General features: G+C 45.8%; 1 protein-coding gene across 3 annotated transcripts in view; it reads right to left on the reverse strand.

Annotated features, from left to right (window-relative positions):
* sonb (SON DNA and RNA binding protein b) overlaps positions 1-15,506 on the reverse strand; it is a 35,256-nt gene that overhangs the window by 5,351 nt on the left and 14,399 nt on the right. Inside the window, exons 10-20 of one of the 3 annotated variants that reach the window (XM_083758853.1) lie at positions 14,270-14,624; positions 13,096-13,295; positions 12,552-12,734; positions 11,421-11,605; positions 10,443-10,577; positions 9,966-10,052; positions 8,658-8,888; positions 8,214-8,324; positions 6,822-6,938; positions 1,417-1,564; positions 873-941 (exon numbers count right to left, since the gene is read on the reverse strand). In XM_083758853.1, the coding sequence (XP_083614979.1) occupies positions 873-941; positions 1,417-1,564; positions 6,822-6,938; positions 8,214-8,324; positions 8,658-8,888; positions 9,966-10,052; positions 10,443-10,577; positions 11,421-11,605; positions 12,552-12,734; positions 13,096-13,295; positions 14,270-14,624 (1,821 nt within the window). Of the gene's footprint in view, positions 1-872; positions 942-1,416; positions 1,565-2,099; positions 2,175-4,563; positions 5,870-6,112; positions 6,939-8,213; positions 8,325-8,657; positions 8,889-9,965; positions 10,053-10,442; positions 10,578-11,420; positions 11,606-12,551; positions 12,735-13,095; positions 13,296-14,269; positions 14,625-15,506 lie in introns of those variants that run through there. The other 2 variants (XM_083758854.1, XR_014568888.1) reach the window with 2 other exon arrangements.

Consider the following 15,506-nt stretch of genomic DNA (forward strand, 5'->3'; position numbering starts at 1 on the left):
AAAAAGATTAGCCTGATGAGTCGACAGTCTTGATCCAAGGCTGTTTCAAACATGGTCATCACTCATCAGGCTAATCTTTTTAACTTTATTTACACTTAGACAGAGTGGCGCATTAAGCCAACATTACCTGGGTTAGCTTACATCTTGTGTTGAATGTTGGCATTATAAATTATAATTCCTTGGTGTTTCAACAGCGCGAACGAAAATATAGGCTACAGTCTGCAGCCTGGTGATAAAAAAATAAACTCCACACGTGAAATGCTACGATAAGGAAGCAAGCATTCGGCCGTGATGTCACTGCTATGCAACAAGGAAGTAGCATGAAGCACAGCAGCAGAAACAGAATGCCTTTATGAAGGAATCTGCAGTGATGTGACATCACTGTCGATTCCTTGGGCATGTGACGGATTTAACTTGTCTCCGCTGTTGAGGAGAAACCCCAGCTCAGCTGCTGTTTATAACATCGCGCAGTGCGGGTCCACTGATTAAAAAAGGTCACCCGCCCGCGCTGCGTTGCGTTCCGCCTGTACCCGGACCCGTTCATTTATAAAAGGTACATATACCCGCCCGTTCCCACCTGTCAAACACGGGTACCCGCGGGGAATCACAGGTATCCGACCCGTTGCAGGACTCTGCCAGGGGATTCGCTGTCATCAATGTCCAAACTTATCAGGCCGCTGCATTTTTCCCATATTTTGCCATGTATGCACAGTATCTAAAACAAAACGTGGGCTTCTTCCCAAGAGGTGGATGACACTTTTGCCAAACTAGGCGTATGAGAATGGTCAATTGCAGGGCTAAAGTGACATCAATCGTGGTCTCAGTGTTTCTGCAGGAACGTGTGTGTGTGTGTGTGTGTATTTCCATCTCACCCATCAGATCCTTGGTGACCACCAGTCCTCCCGTTTGCTTCAGAGGTTTCTCTCCTTCAGCAACCAGACCTGTAAGACAGTGGTTCCCAAACATTGTCATGTCAAGGACCCCCAAATTGACACTAATCAGCCCACGGACCACCCATTTGAAAAGATATGCCAGGGACCCCCATAAGAGAAGATCTTTACGGCTCTAGCAGTGATTCTCACCCCGTTTAATTTCAAGGACCCCCAGTTTGACATGCATTAGTCTACGGACCTCCATTTAATGGCATTTCTATCTCTGGGACCCCCAATTTATATTGTAAAATCACCGTTTGTTGAACGGGTCCATTTGGTTCCATTTGTACACTCTCAGAATTACAGAACTTACAGAACCATAAGGGTCAATTTGGTTCCAAACTATCATTTAGCTGGGGACCCCCTGGACCCTCAGTGGGAACCACTGCTGTAAGAAGCACGCCGTTCAACGTTAAAGTGCCAGGAATAGTTATTCTGCGTGCACAGAGCCTATTCCGTGTGACCCCCCCCCCCCTCCCCTGACCTTTGCGGTCGATCTTGAAGTCGATGACGATGGGCTCCACGGTGCCTTCACGGTTCCTCCCCAGGCCTTCTCCCGTCCGCCAGCCCATCTTCCTCATCAGGAACTCCCCCACGCCCCCCTGCACCGGAGCCGCTCGCAGAAACTGGTCCTGTTGCGCAGATGCGCACGCACACACATACACACACACACACACAGACACAGAGAAAGAGAGGCAGAGGAAGGAAAGAAAGAAAGAAAAAGAAAGCAAGACAGACAGAGGTAAAGAAGGGTAGTGTGGCACAGTGAGGTGATGAGAGAGAGAGAGAGCGAGAGAAGGAAAGAGAGAGAGCACAAAGGAGAATATAAGTGTTCGGCCAAAAGAAATGCCTACCTGTCAATACATGAAGTTATGTTAAATGACACAGGCAGAAAAGCACACACACATGTACATGCACACTCATGCATGTACACACCCCCACCTCCACACATACTCACGCACGCACGCACAGACACACAAACACACGCACACACACACACACACACACACACACACGACATGTGTAAAGTTAATAAACGTTTTTGCAATACAATCACCATATTTCATTCTATCTGTTCTCTCTCTGTGATTGACACACACACACACACACACGCGCACACACACAGACATTAGCAGTAGGTGAAGTTAGCGTGTTGTTGGTACGTACCTAGCCCCTCCTCTCCGCCCCCTTCATCGCCCCCGGCAACAGAGAGGGGGCCGGTGTCAGCGACTCTGAAACAGTCTAGCATACAGAGAGGTGAAAGTTCACGGGGTCACCGCGCATGATGACCACCGCCAACTTCCACCTCCCCATTCCCCCCCCCCGCTCCCCCCTCCCACCCCTCCCTGTGTAGACTGCACAGGCCCAGACCGGGCCGAGCGGGACCGGACCAGGCCGGGCCGGATCACAAAACCTAAACAGGCCGGCCTAAAACCCGGCCAGGCTAGATTAGGTTACAATAAAGCCACACTCCTAGACCTAGACCAGACTAGACTGGATGGGACTGGATTCAACCAGGCCAGGCCAGCCTAGACTGGACAGAACTTGACCGTACTGTGTTAGATCTGATGCTGGCACTGCCTCAGTAACCCCCCCCAACCACTACACATATCCAGTCTCGTCTCTCCAAAGACTGTTCTCTCATCTCAATCATTTATTTATTTTCCACTGCATAGAACTGGACTCAACTTGACCAGTTTTATTTCCCATAGTATACAATAGGATCCCTCAGTGTAGCTTGACATCGTAGCGGCATCTATGACCATGCGTAGTAAGTTGTGTTAACCCATTCTGACCTGAGATCAGATTCACACGAGGTTTCCGCCGGACACACACTGGTCTGATGAACCCATTCTGCCCTGAGATCAGATTCTAAAAAATGTCAGTCGCTCTTCGATTTTTCAAAAATAGCAGAACTACAAGCTCGTATCGCGCCACTCGGTGGCGCGATATGAGCTTGTAGATCTGCTATTTTTAAATAGCTAAAGCATAACATGATGCTGACACCAAAATGGGTGCCCGTTCAGAATGGGTTAAGCAATGCTAAAGTTAATTCTCATAGGCCTACTAAGGCTAACCAAAAACGATTTCATTTTAGGTTAAAAAATAATAATAGGCCATTCATTTCACAATTACAGCTAGTTAATTAAAAAGTTTGTTAACAGCAATTAGGAACTTACATGCATTTATGTAATTATGCAAAATTGTGCTAGTGAAGAATCTCTCTGGCCAATCACTAATCTGAACCAGGTACTAGTGCGGAACGGAAAACCGAAAAAGACGAGTAAAGTTGAGTCGGTTCTAAGCAATGGAAAAGTGACATTAATTACTTGTGGACAAGAGGACCGGTGGTCACGAATCAATAGATCCTTGTCACAGCAGCCATTTTACAGGATAAAGAAATGTAATATTATAATAAATATATAGCAATATATATTAACATTAATTGTGGCTGTGTTTTGTCAGGTGAATCCTGACTAACAACAGCTCACGAAATGTACAAGACCTAATCATACATGAGTCATAATGAGGACCTAGTCCTGATTGGCTGCCACATGTCATGTATTGGTTACTCAGGTCACATGACCAGGAAGCAGATAACAGAAATCTTTAGAGACACCCAATGTTATGTAACATAATGTTATGATTGAGACCGGCCGGTTGAGAGGAGCGTTTGTTACTAAATAAAGAAACCAGCGCTTCTTTCACCTGACAAATATCACTATGTGATCATTTCTTGTTTTATTTAGGCGTTAACTGTGTCCCAGCATGGATAGCTTCATGCTGGCACACAATAATACCTATAAATTAAATCAACGCTATTAACTTCAGTTGTGTTGACCTGTCCAAAATGGCTGCTGTGAAAAGGATCCATATTGCAATGCTCCTCCCTGAAGTCGCACACAATTTATGGAGGGAAACAGAAGGATGTGTGACACTTTAGGAAAACCAGTCCAACGTTAAACCCCATCAGACCAGAGCAAACCGCCATCATCCCCACAGCTCCGTACCCAAGTCACAGGCCTACATATATCCAGGGACAGCCTTGTTAGCAAGGATCCAGTGGTGGAAGTACTGTACTGGAGTGTTTTCAATACTTTTACTTCCACTCCACTACATCTCGGACCCAAAGATTGTACTTTTACTCTTGAAATGGGACATTCTGCATAATAAGTACTTCTACTTTTGATACCTAAAGGGCATTTGGATGCCAAATTGTATATGTATATCTTTCTTCTACTTAAGTAAATAATGTGAGTACTTTTTCCACCACTGCAAGGATCCCAGTACTGACACCTCTCTCTCTCTCTCTCTCTCTCTCTCTCTCATCTCTCTCTCTCTCTCTCTCTCTCTCTCTCTCTCTCTCTCTCTTCTCTCTCTCTCTCTCTCTCTCTCTCTCTCTCTCTCCTCTCTCTCTCTCTCTCTCTCCTCTCTCTCTCTCTCTCTCTCTCCTCTCTCTCTCTCTCTCTCTCTCTCTCTCTCTCTCTCTCTCTCTCTCTCTCTCTCTCTCTCTCTCTCTCTCTCTCTCTCTCTCTCTCTCTCTCTCTCTCTCTCTCTCTCTCTCTCTCTCTCTCTCTCTCTCTCTCTCTCTCTCTCTCTCTCTCTCTCTCTCTCTCTCTCTCTCGGGAGGTAGTGACAGGCCGCAGTGCTGGGATTGCCTTTAACTCTCAATTCTCCTTTGATGCTTGCTGCCTGCAGTGACTCTGTCCATCCCTCCTTCATCGTCCTACTGGGCTGCCATTAAAAACAGCCCCCAGAAGATGCGCGTACAACAGGATTAAAATGTCGGCCGGTAATTGGCACAGGGCAAGTTCTCTGGGTATCATCTCACGTGGAGGTTTCGGAGAGCTAATTGGAGCTCGTTAGAGGACTAATCAGTGCTGTCCTCAAGGACAAGCAGGGGGAAGACAGTGAAGCTGATCCCACGGCCCCAGAATATAGAGGCCTCTTTCCTCGCTCCTCAGGGCGGAAGAAGAACGTGGCCAGGGTCACTGCACTCGGCAGGCATCGATTCTGGGCTGTACGTCCCGCTCGCCGCAAACAAGGGACGTTGTGGGGATGAGGAGCGGATCTGTGTCTGGATTAAGACTTACTCTGTCACCTCTCCGCCTTGTTCCTTCCTTCCTGTTCCTTCCCTGCCTCACTCTCTCAGTTTTATCTCTCTCCGAGCCTCCCCTCCCCCTCCCCGACCCCCTTTTCCGAGGAGAGGGGCTCCAGAGAGAGCGGCCCCCCGCCTAGTGGCGGTCAGCCCGCACTGTAGCAGCCGTACCTGCTTTGGCGAGAACACAGTGAGACATCTGCATTGGTCAACGCCTTTTCTTACGAGGAGCAACCCGGAGCCGCACGGAGGTCTGAGCCTGAGAGTCCGATAGAATACGTATTTTTGCACCCTGTGGGTGCTACTGGAGTGTAATATTCTCCTGTTCAAATGCTCAAAACGGATTTGTTTTGTTTTCTTTTGTGACACCGCAACCTGGACCTACACCTGCTTTTTTAGGTGCCCCAGAATCAGGTCAGGTGTTTCTCGACCAAAGCGACACATTCTGGAAGCTACTCAACAAACCAAACCCAAACAAATCCTCCCTTCAAATCCACCCAACGCCAATGAGTCATCGATTATAATCAATTTGACAATTTCACTTGGACAAACCATTTGGCTGAAACAGGGGAAGTTTATGTGGTGTTAGGGTTTGGTTTGGGGAGTGGGCTGGCTGACCATATCGGTGGTGACAACTCACTCTATTTTGCGGCTCTGGGTGCAAGGCGAACTGGGCGTGAGCAATGCAGGCGCCTGCAGCGTGGAGCGGACAGCTGGGATATGAAGTGAAAGGCAGTATGTGGATGGGAGTGCATGTGTGGATACATGTGGATACGTGTGGCTAGATGCAGATCTGTCTCTGCATAGGTAGACTCGACCGTGTATGCGTTAACCCATTCTGACCTGAGATCAGATTCATACGAGGTTTCTGCCGGACACACACTGGTCTGATGAACCCATTCTGACCTGAGATCAGATTCTAAAAATGTCAGTCGCTCTTCGATTTTTCAAAAATAGCAGACCTACAAGCTCGTAGCGCGCCACTCGGTGGCGCGCTATGAGCTTGTAGATCTGCTATTTTTAAATAGCTAAAGCATAACATGATGCTGACACCAAAACGGGTGCCCGGTCAGAATGGGACTTATTTTCTATCAATTGTAGATCCCATGAAGCCTTGCATTCATGGAGATTTTATTGTTTGTTTTTTCTCACATTCGCAAGCTAATAAACTGATGACTGGCGGAGTCTCCTACAGAGTCTCCTATTGACCAATGACCGTCAGATTATTGGCTCGGGAATGCGACAAAAACAAACAAATCTTGGGGTGAACTACTCCTATAAGAGGATGCAAGCACTACTCAAGTTTCTTCTAGTAATAGTTACTGGTTGCACAGACTAGCAAAGATTTATACCTGTCAGAAGGATTACCAGCACTCGACAACAGAAATGTCTTTCAGGCACTTTTTGTATTTAGTTGGCATTCGGGGAACATACAATGTAAAATGTATGGTTTCGGCACAAAGCCTTCCTCAGCATTATACAGTCAGTGAAACTGTATGAATTTGAAGAAGGATCTATTATCGTGTATGCAGCCCTATGCCAACTAAATATAAATAAATATATTTCCAAGAGAAGAGTGCTGGTAATCGTTATACTGTATTTGTATATACAAGATATGTGCATGTGTGTACTACCTGACACCTGTACACTTACTTGTGCTGTTAGGCATGTGCGTGCGTGTGCATGAATCAAATTGTGATGTGTGAATCCACCTTGCTGTGTATGTCGAGTGTGAAAGAAAGAAAAACGGTTGACAAGTGTGTGTGTGTGTGTGTGTGTGTGTGTGTTACCTTTTTGAGCCATGCCTGGGGCCCACTGTTGGACAGCTCCTCAGAGCTGAGGACCTGAGCTCCAGTGGAGCCGGTGAACAGTCCTGGGATGGTGCTGGACTGGGCCCACGCGTCCACCTAGGGCAAGGGGGTCGAAACACTCATTATCCCATTCTGACCTGAGATCAGATTCATACGAGGTATCCGCCGGACACACACTGGTCTGATGAACCCATTCTGACCTGAGATCAGATTCTAAAAATGTCAGTCGTTCTTCGATTTTTCAAAAAATAGCAGACCTACAAGCTCGTATCGCGCCACTCGGTGGCGCGATATGAGCTTGTAGATCTGCTATTTTTAAATAGCTAAAGCATAACATGATGCCAACACCAAAATGGGTGCCCGGTCAGAATGGGTTATGCAACAACATGTAGAGGAACAGTAGACCAGTGGTCCCCAAAGTGGGGTAGATAAATGATAATTAGGAACCAAATGGACCCTTAGAAGTCTGCAAGACCCTAACGGGTCCATTTGGTTCCATTTGTACACTCTCAGAGTTAAATTAACTTTGATTTTTACAATATACGTTGGGGTCCCAGAGATAGAAATGCCATTAAATGGGGGTCCGTAGCCTAATTCAGGTCAAACCTGGGGGTCCTTGAAATGAAAATTGGTGAAAAGCACTGCCAAAACTTCTCTTAAGGGGCTTCCTTGGCATATATTTTCTAATGGGGGTCCGCGGGCTAATGGAGTGTCAATTTGGGGGTCCTTGACATGAAAAGGTTTGTGAACCACTGCAGTAGAGGAAGTAATCTGATTGGTTGAAATAGCTCTCTATCCGTGCTGCTTCAAACGAGCATGATGGCACACCTAATCCAAACATAAAAAGACTTTTGGCAGAATTTTTAACGAATATCTTAATTAGAATAAAATTGAGTTGACCTGTTTTTTTTTAAGGGTAACTGTATAATCGCAATATTACACCCGAGGTTGTGTGCGTTGCTGTCATTAATGGCACTTCTGCGCTGCCTAAAGTAGGGTGCAATCGTGCCATTAATGATGGTAATGCACACCCTCTCGTGTAATATTGCTTAATTGAATGACATTTGACTAAAATTAAATTATTGTCTTCGTTTCATCCAATAAAAGGAAGCCATGTATTTGACTGCAGTGATAATGATATTCAGCAATTTTCAACACGTCTGTTTGGATTCAGATGGCAATGTTGAAATAAGACAGGTTTCAAGGTTTTGCAGTGTTTGAGCGAGTACGTGTGCATGAAATGGCATGGATTAAAGTAAAGCTAAATCAAATCTAACCTATGCTCTTGTGAAATATCCGAGACCTGTAGGGTTTTATGGAAGATGCTTCAGAACATAATGCTACGAGTTCATCCATGAAAGAGTGATTTACCTGCTCTTGGGCACGACTCAGCATGCAAATGGCGCTGACGTCGTAGGGGTTCTCGGCCAATCGCCTTTGGGCCTTGATCCTCTCGGTGACGGCCTGTGAGATGTCCACGGGCTGGAGAGACAAGGAGAACGTTTACAGGTGAGATCCAACAATGTTTCTTGTGCAGTTCGTTCTGAATATACATTCAAGGGTCACATCTTGTAGTCATGGAAACACACAGGGCTGTACATGGGAACAACATGGCTTGATTGATTGATGTTTTTATTGGCAAAAATACATAAATGACCATGTATTAGTACTATTAGAATAGACTCTCTGTCGGGTGGAAACCTCATATGTCCAAAAATAGCAGTTCGACAAGCTCAAAACGTGTCGCTTCGCGGCAGGGTTCAAGCTTGCCATGATCAACACACACACACACACACACCTCCTCCAGCATCTCACCTGTTGTGGAGGCTCAGGAAAAACACTGTCGGTGGCGGCCACGAAGGTCGGTTCCTTGACTGCGGTCGAAGCCGTCTCCCCGGACGATGGCGCCGTTGTTGCCACGGGAACGGCTGGCGTGGCCTTGCTGCCGGCAGGTGTAGCAGCAGTGGCAGCAGAGGCTTTGGTGGTCTTGTCTGTCGTCTTCTCAACCGCAACCCAATCCCCGTACGCACTCGGAGTATCACCCTCCTGTTAGATCCACAAAGACCACATAATCGTATGAGTTTCACCTTTGTTTTACATAATATGAATAATAACTGCAGTATATGTTTTCAAGAAATACATTTTCTTGAAAACGGAGGCACTCAGGGGGACACTGGGGAGGTACTGGGGAGGCACTGGGCAGACACTGGGGAGGCACTGGGCAGACACTGGGGAGGCACTGGGCAGACACTGGGCAGACACTGCAGGGCAGACACTGGGGTGGCACTTGGGGAGGCACTGGGGAGGTACTGGACATTTCATATCACACACACACCATTATTCACTAGCCCCCTCAAAAAACAGCTTGGCATGGCGCGATTTATTTCAAGCATGGCGCAGCGCCATGCCAACAACATTGTTCAGGAAACCCTGTTATTTGTCATACGATGACATTCGTCAGGGCCTTTCAAATGCAACCAAATGGTTCGACAATATTCAGACACATCTATACGTATCTATCCAGCCTTCCTCACTGACTGCTAAATGCCAGCCATTTCAGGAATTTGGGGGATTTTTGGTTCGTCTTTTACATTTTTCTTTTAGCATTTCATTTAGCAACTGTTAGGCTGCTGAACAAAACCCTAGGCTCTGTGCTGAGGTGATTTGCACTGCAGTATACTATACGCCTGACATCATTGTACCGGAAGTTATACGGGAACGCCTACTGAACAACTTTCTGGCCTTGAAAGCACATACAAACGAACAGAAAGGTGCTATCTGATTGTATTAAACGGCGTCAATCTCACCAAAATTAGAGCTGTATGGAAAACCTTCTTTTCAAACATTTTCATTGAATAAAAAGCCGGATAGAAGACATATTATGAGCTACTTTCTGTAGATAAATGCCATGTCAAGAGTTTGGAAGCACTCGTTTCCAATAATGCAATGTCCTGCTGCCTTCTGCATTACGTGACATTTAGACACAGGTGGTGCGCAGGACCGTTGAGTGATTTCCAACGAGCGCTTCCAAACTCCCAACGCTCCATGCTGATCAATGTTTTGCCACTCAGTCTAGATGAGGGGCGGTTTGACTCCAATTAATGAATGAATTTACAACAGTACCTTCTTGCGATGCTGAGACCCTGACGACACAGGGAACTCCTTAGCCATGCCTGCGTCACTGCGCACGGCCGGGCGAACAGGCATATTCTGAAAGAGAAGAGAGGGGACTTGTCTTAAGTTGACGTGTTACGTTAAAAAGAGAGTACAGTATGTGCATGTCTATGTTAGGGATGGGACATTTAAACGGTTGACAGGATTAGCTCTGAAACAGTAGCTGATAAAGAGACCTCAAGGAATCCATACAGCAATGGAAAACATTTCCAATAAAAAAAGATTACTTTATTTGGACACCGTTGTGTTCACCTTGTCTGTAATGAGATGGTTGGCTTTGTTTGCTGGATTCAAGTACTTATATCAGTTATAAGATGAGATACAGTTGCTGTTAAGTGTGTGCCAGGCTCATGATATGAGCTGTGCCATGAAGAAAACATCCAAACACATGTCCCAAGTGTGTGTGAGTGGTTGTTATAACCTTACACCAATAATGAAGCTGATGGCTTTAGTCTCCTTCAGGGCGGTACTCCCAAATGGCTTCCCTTCATCCTCCTCGTCTGAAACGTGAGGCTTCGCCACCGCCAGCTCGCCTTTACTGTCCACAATCATCTTACATTTCTGCATGTGCAGGCGCACGCAAAGGAACACACGGACACACAGACATAACTATGGTTGTCGTCTTGCTGAATCACTCACACAAGTTCACATTATTTGCACCGACACCCCCATCGGAATTGTGTCCTCCAGGGCCGCCAGCCAGTCATTTAATACGGCGACACCTTTAGTTTGAAAGCCGTTTCACTCAGAGGTCAGGAAATTAATTATCGCTATGCAACGGGTGCCGCCCTTGTTATTTAAATCACCCAAAACATACATTTTGTAACCGGGGATCATATCGTTTCGAGAAATGAGGCGCAAATCAAGCTTGTTTCGAGACAAAAAGAAGAATCCAAGATATTACGATTCTAAAAACTGCGTTCCTTTTTTTTCCTTTTTTCTCCATCACACATAATAGACTGTTGAGCATCTGAATACTGGTTAAAATATTGCTCATGGGCCCAGGCCGTAGCGTAACGGTCTGGGCACCGGACTGGTAATCCGACACGGCCTTTACTGCATGTCATCCCCCCATCTCTCTCCCGTTTCCTGTCAGCCTACTGTCTGTCCCTTCAAAAATCAATAAAAGGCGTAAGCCGCAAAAAAATATCTTTAAAAAAAATATATATATATTGCTCATGTACTCTCTGTTTACTGTTGACATACAAATCTGCTCTTTATTTATTTATTATTCAGCTAAAAAACAAATATAAACATTCTCCGCCTAAATCAGGATCTGAAGATCACCACTTGTGTCCATAGAAGCTTTCAAACAACGTGTTTTGCTATTTCAGTTACAAAACAGTAAAGTCCCAAGTGCTCATTGAAGTGGGAAAGTGATTGACACACCACTGGTGAACTTACTTCGGTGAACTCCTTGATGCTGATGCTGTTGGCCTGCTTGGCTACCTTCCTCTTCACCTCCTCCAGGCTGGCCAGGGTGGCCATGTTGGGCTGGGGCGGACCGGGAGGGGGCTTGTTGGTGATGGAGGGCAGAGGGGGCAGCTGGGACATGGCACCCATACCGGACAGGGCTGCTGTCATCGTAGCTACCGGAAGACACCGAGAGAGACAGACGGATGCAGAAACACAGATGGAGATGTGAGGACGGAGAGAGAGACAACTGGGAAGGAAAGTTATTCATTCTCATCTCACTGCACAATGGATTAACCCATTTAGACCTGGGAACGATTCTACAAATATCTTCTAAATGCAGTTTTCTGAAAAAATCATGTTTCTATGTCAGTCTGAAAATATGTCGTTTCAGGGACCCTCCCAGAAGCAAAGATTTGAGTTAAAAAGGTTCGCTCTGAAATTATATTCAAAGATTTGCGACACATTTTCACGTTTTTTCAAAAATAGCAGATCTACAAGCTCGTGCCACGCTATGAGCTTGTAGATCTGCTATTTTTTAAAACCACCAAAAGGGGTTCCCGCCCAAAAGGGGTTAAAGCAAGTCTCACTACGGAAAAGGTTTGTATGGCCAAGTCCAAATGTGCTATTTGTGAATCAGTGTGAAGGAATAATAACTGGACGCTCTATACTTCTTTATACTCTATGGTCTCCCCCCCCCCCCCCCCCCCCCCCATCTCTCTCCCAGTTTCCTGTCCACCTACTGTACAATTATCAAAAAAGACGAAAAAGGCCCCCAAAGAAAATCTTTAAAAATGAAAAAGCTCTGCTTGTGACGTTCTACAGTTAATATCACAATTATCACAGTCAATATCCTGTCAAAGCACTCCTGAGTGTCATTCTGTGTATCATGATTCACGACCCTGGCTGTAGATCATACATTTTTACGATTTTTCAAAAATAGCAGACCTACAAGCTCGTAGCGCGCCACTCAGTGGCACGCTATGAGCTTGTAGATCTGCTATTTTTCAATAGCTAAATTATAACATAATGTTTAAAACACCAAAAGGGGTTCCCGCCCCCACCCAAAACTCTGAGCGGAGCGGACGGCCATCCAGGGGGAACCATGAAAACGAGACATACCAGCGGTCATGCTGGCCAGGGCAGCGTTCATGGCCAAGGCAGGTAAGGGCATCATCGGCATCGGCATGAACTGCTGTTGCTGCTGCATCATGCTGGGTCTCAGGTTATCAGGAATGGGCATGCCCGCCTTGGCACACATAGCAGCCGCGTTGGCTTTGGCGATCTCCAGCAGCTGCCCCTTGTCTGAGGGGAAGAAATCACACAGGAAAACGGGGGACAGAATGGTTCGTCATTTAGAAAACTTGATTTGAAGCTGTAGCTAGCTTTCTTCAAAACACGAGAGGATGTCCGAGATTGTATGCGACAGCATACAAAAAGCTCTGATTTCTTATTCCTAAAACCTTCCCGAGTTCCAGTTCCAGTTTCAAACTGAATAAAATAGCTTTAATTAAACATAACCATGCGAGATTATACTACATTCATTAATTGAATGTGTAAAGTAAATGAAACGCATTACACATTTAAATCACCTTGCTCCTTTGGCATTCATTTGCTGAACCGGACCAAAAGCGAATAATCCGAAAATAAACCACCAAAATCTCACCCAGTTCTGTGATGCGCGGGGGGCTCTTGCTGCTGCTGCGTTTCTTGCGCGGCGGGGACCTGTTCTTGCGGAGGATGAGTACGGGTGAGTGGCTGGGCTCTCGCTTCCAGCGGTCCCTCTGGCTGAGGCTGTACGCAGCCCTCCGCCGACCCCGGGACCCCGAGCGGGAGCGCGACCTCCGGGACCTCCGGGCCGGAGACCTGTCCAAATAATATCACGTAACTCACATGTCCGTGGGTTGTTTTTGATATTGTTAACGTTGGGCAGAAACCTCAATATCTCCATATTCTTTTAAAGGTATATACAGTGATTTCACTCAAAAAACCTTAGGTTTCGTTTTTGGCTGGGACCTAAGCCTTTCATCCAATCAGGATAGAGAGCCAAAAACGAAACCTAAGGTTTTTTGACCCCCAGGGGTTAACTGGGGACAGGGAGGAACTCCTTATATGGTCAGCACACTCTATAGTAGAGTGGATTATCACAACAAAACAAAAAATAAGTGATATTTGAATTAAGTGAAATCACTGAATATACCTTTAATGTAACGCCCTACTTGATCATTCTACAGCGTCACATGTGGTGCGAAGCGACGCGTTTTGATACTTTTGAAATGAAATCCTGATAAGTACGTTTTGGACATGAGGTTTCTACCCGACACATATGGTCACTGTGCAGCAGAATCCTGGTATCACCAACAATATTTCATCTTTTTATGTTATTTCATAAATTAGTTATTTTATTACTTTCAACATGTGACATGTGTCGCACACAAGAAGCAAATTTGAGATGCGATGAATTGTGAGCATATATAGATCTGCTGTTTCAGCTATTTTGGAAATTCTTTGAAAAATGTCCGTCTATGCCCAAAATAGATTCTGTCCGTGGGTTTTATTAACCAATGAAAAGTATTAACAGGGACACATTATATTCTTATTTAATACTCTATACTCTAATAATCTATAAAAAATTCTCGTGGTTTGATATCACCCTAGAAATGTTCTAGGTTTTCTGTCACCTTCTAGTCTCTCTAGTATAAACCAACTAAATAATTACCGAAACAATACATTCATATAAAAGCCCACCGCTGCTCGGTCAGATGTGGGCTTTGATCCAGAAACAGTTGGGAACCTCAACCGCTGTTTTGGGACGACTGTAAAACCAGGATCTCCCTTACCTGGACCTGCTTTTGGTGCGAGACCGCCTTCTCCGCGGCGGGCTTTTGCTTCGGGACCGGGACTTCTTCTTCCGGCTCCGAGACCGAGAACGGGACTTGGTCTTTTTCTTCTTCTTGGACGAGGAGGACTTCCCGTCTTTCCTTTTCTGTGACACTGGGGACTTTGACGCTTTCGTGCGTTTCCTGGCTGTCGGTGACTTGGTCTTCCCAGCTGAGGTGGTGGTGGTGGCGTTGTTGGGGTCTTCTGCGGCGCGGGGAAGAGAGGAGCCGGTCGCCGCGCTGCCGCCTTTCTCTCGAGAGCCGGAGCGGGTCGGGGACGAGTGCGAGGTGGCAGAACTCGTCCCTTGCTTAGATCCTGCTCGGTTTGTAGGGAAACACAAATACCGGCAAAGGTTCGGATTATAACCTGGACTTTGTTTTCTGCGAATTTCTACAGAATTACTTACAAAATAAATAAATTTGTAAAAATGTTTTTTTTGACTGAAGGTACAGCTTTCTATTAAAGATTTGTATGAAAGAAATATTCAAATTTACACTTGGTCAAAACGTCCCCATGTAAACAAAGTGTTTAACCACTTGAACACCAGCGTCTCCATATTGGGGCAAAGATTCGACAAAAATACATGATCTATAAGCTCTCAGGGTATTTTCAACCGAGAGCTTCAGTGTAGAGGGAAATACTAGCATTCCTAGTATAGGGAGACTCCGGTAAACTAAGTACGGTAAACGCATGGATAAAAGCTAATTAAAACCGCACGACTGAGGCCAAGACTTCAACAGCTTGAAAGGAGCCAACCACACACTAGGGCTGCATTTCATTAAACATGCAAAATATGAAGAATTATGATGTTATAGTAGCCATAGAGCCAGCCAGTTGAATTACAAGCTTACAATGCGTTGCAGACATGCATTGTAAGCTGGTAGCCTATTTCCTATTAGGGTCCAACTGACAGCTGTGCTGACCGAGAACATTCTGACCGGGCACCCATTTTGGTGTCGGCATCATGTCATGCTTTAGCTATTTAAAAATAGCAGATCTACAAGCTCATATCGCGCCACCGAGTGGCGCGATACGAGCTTGTAGGTCTGCCATTTTTGAAAAATCGAAGAACGACTGAGAATTTTTTGAATCTGATCTCGGGTCAGAATGGGTTAATCAGACCAGTGTGTGTCCAGTGGAAACCTCGTGTGAATCTGATCTCAGGTCAGAATGGGTTAAAGAGGGCATTCTTCAGTT

The sequence above is a fragment of the Protomyctophum parallelum genome (genome assembly GCF_964188405.1).
Source record: "Protomyctophum parallelum genome assembly, chromosome: 23".
NCBI classification, from domain to species: domain Eukaryota; kingdom Metazoa; phylum Chordata; class Actinopteri; order Myctophiformes; family Myctophidae; genus Protomyctophum; species Protomyctophum parallelum.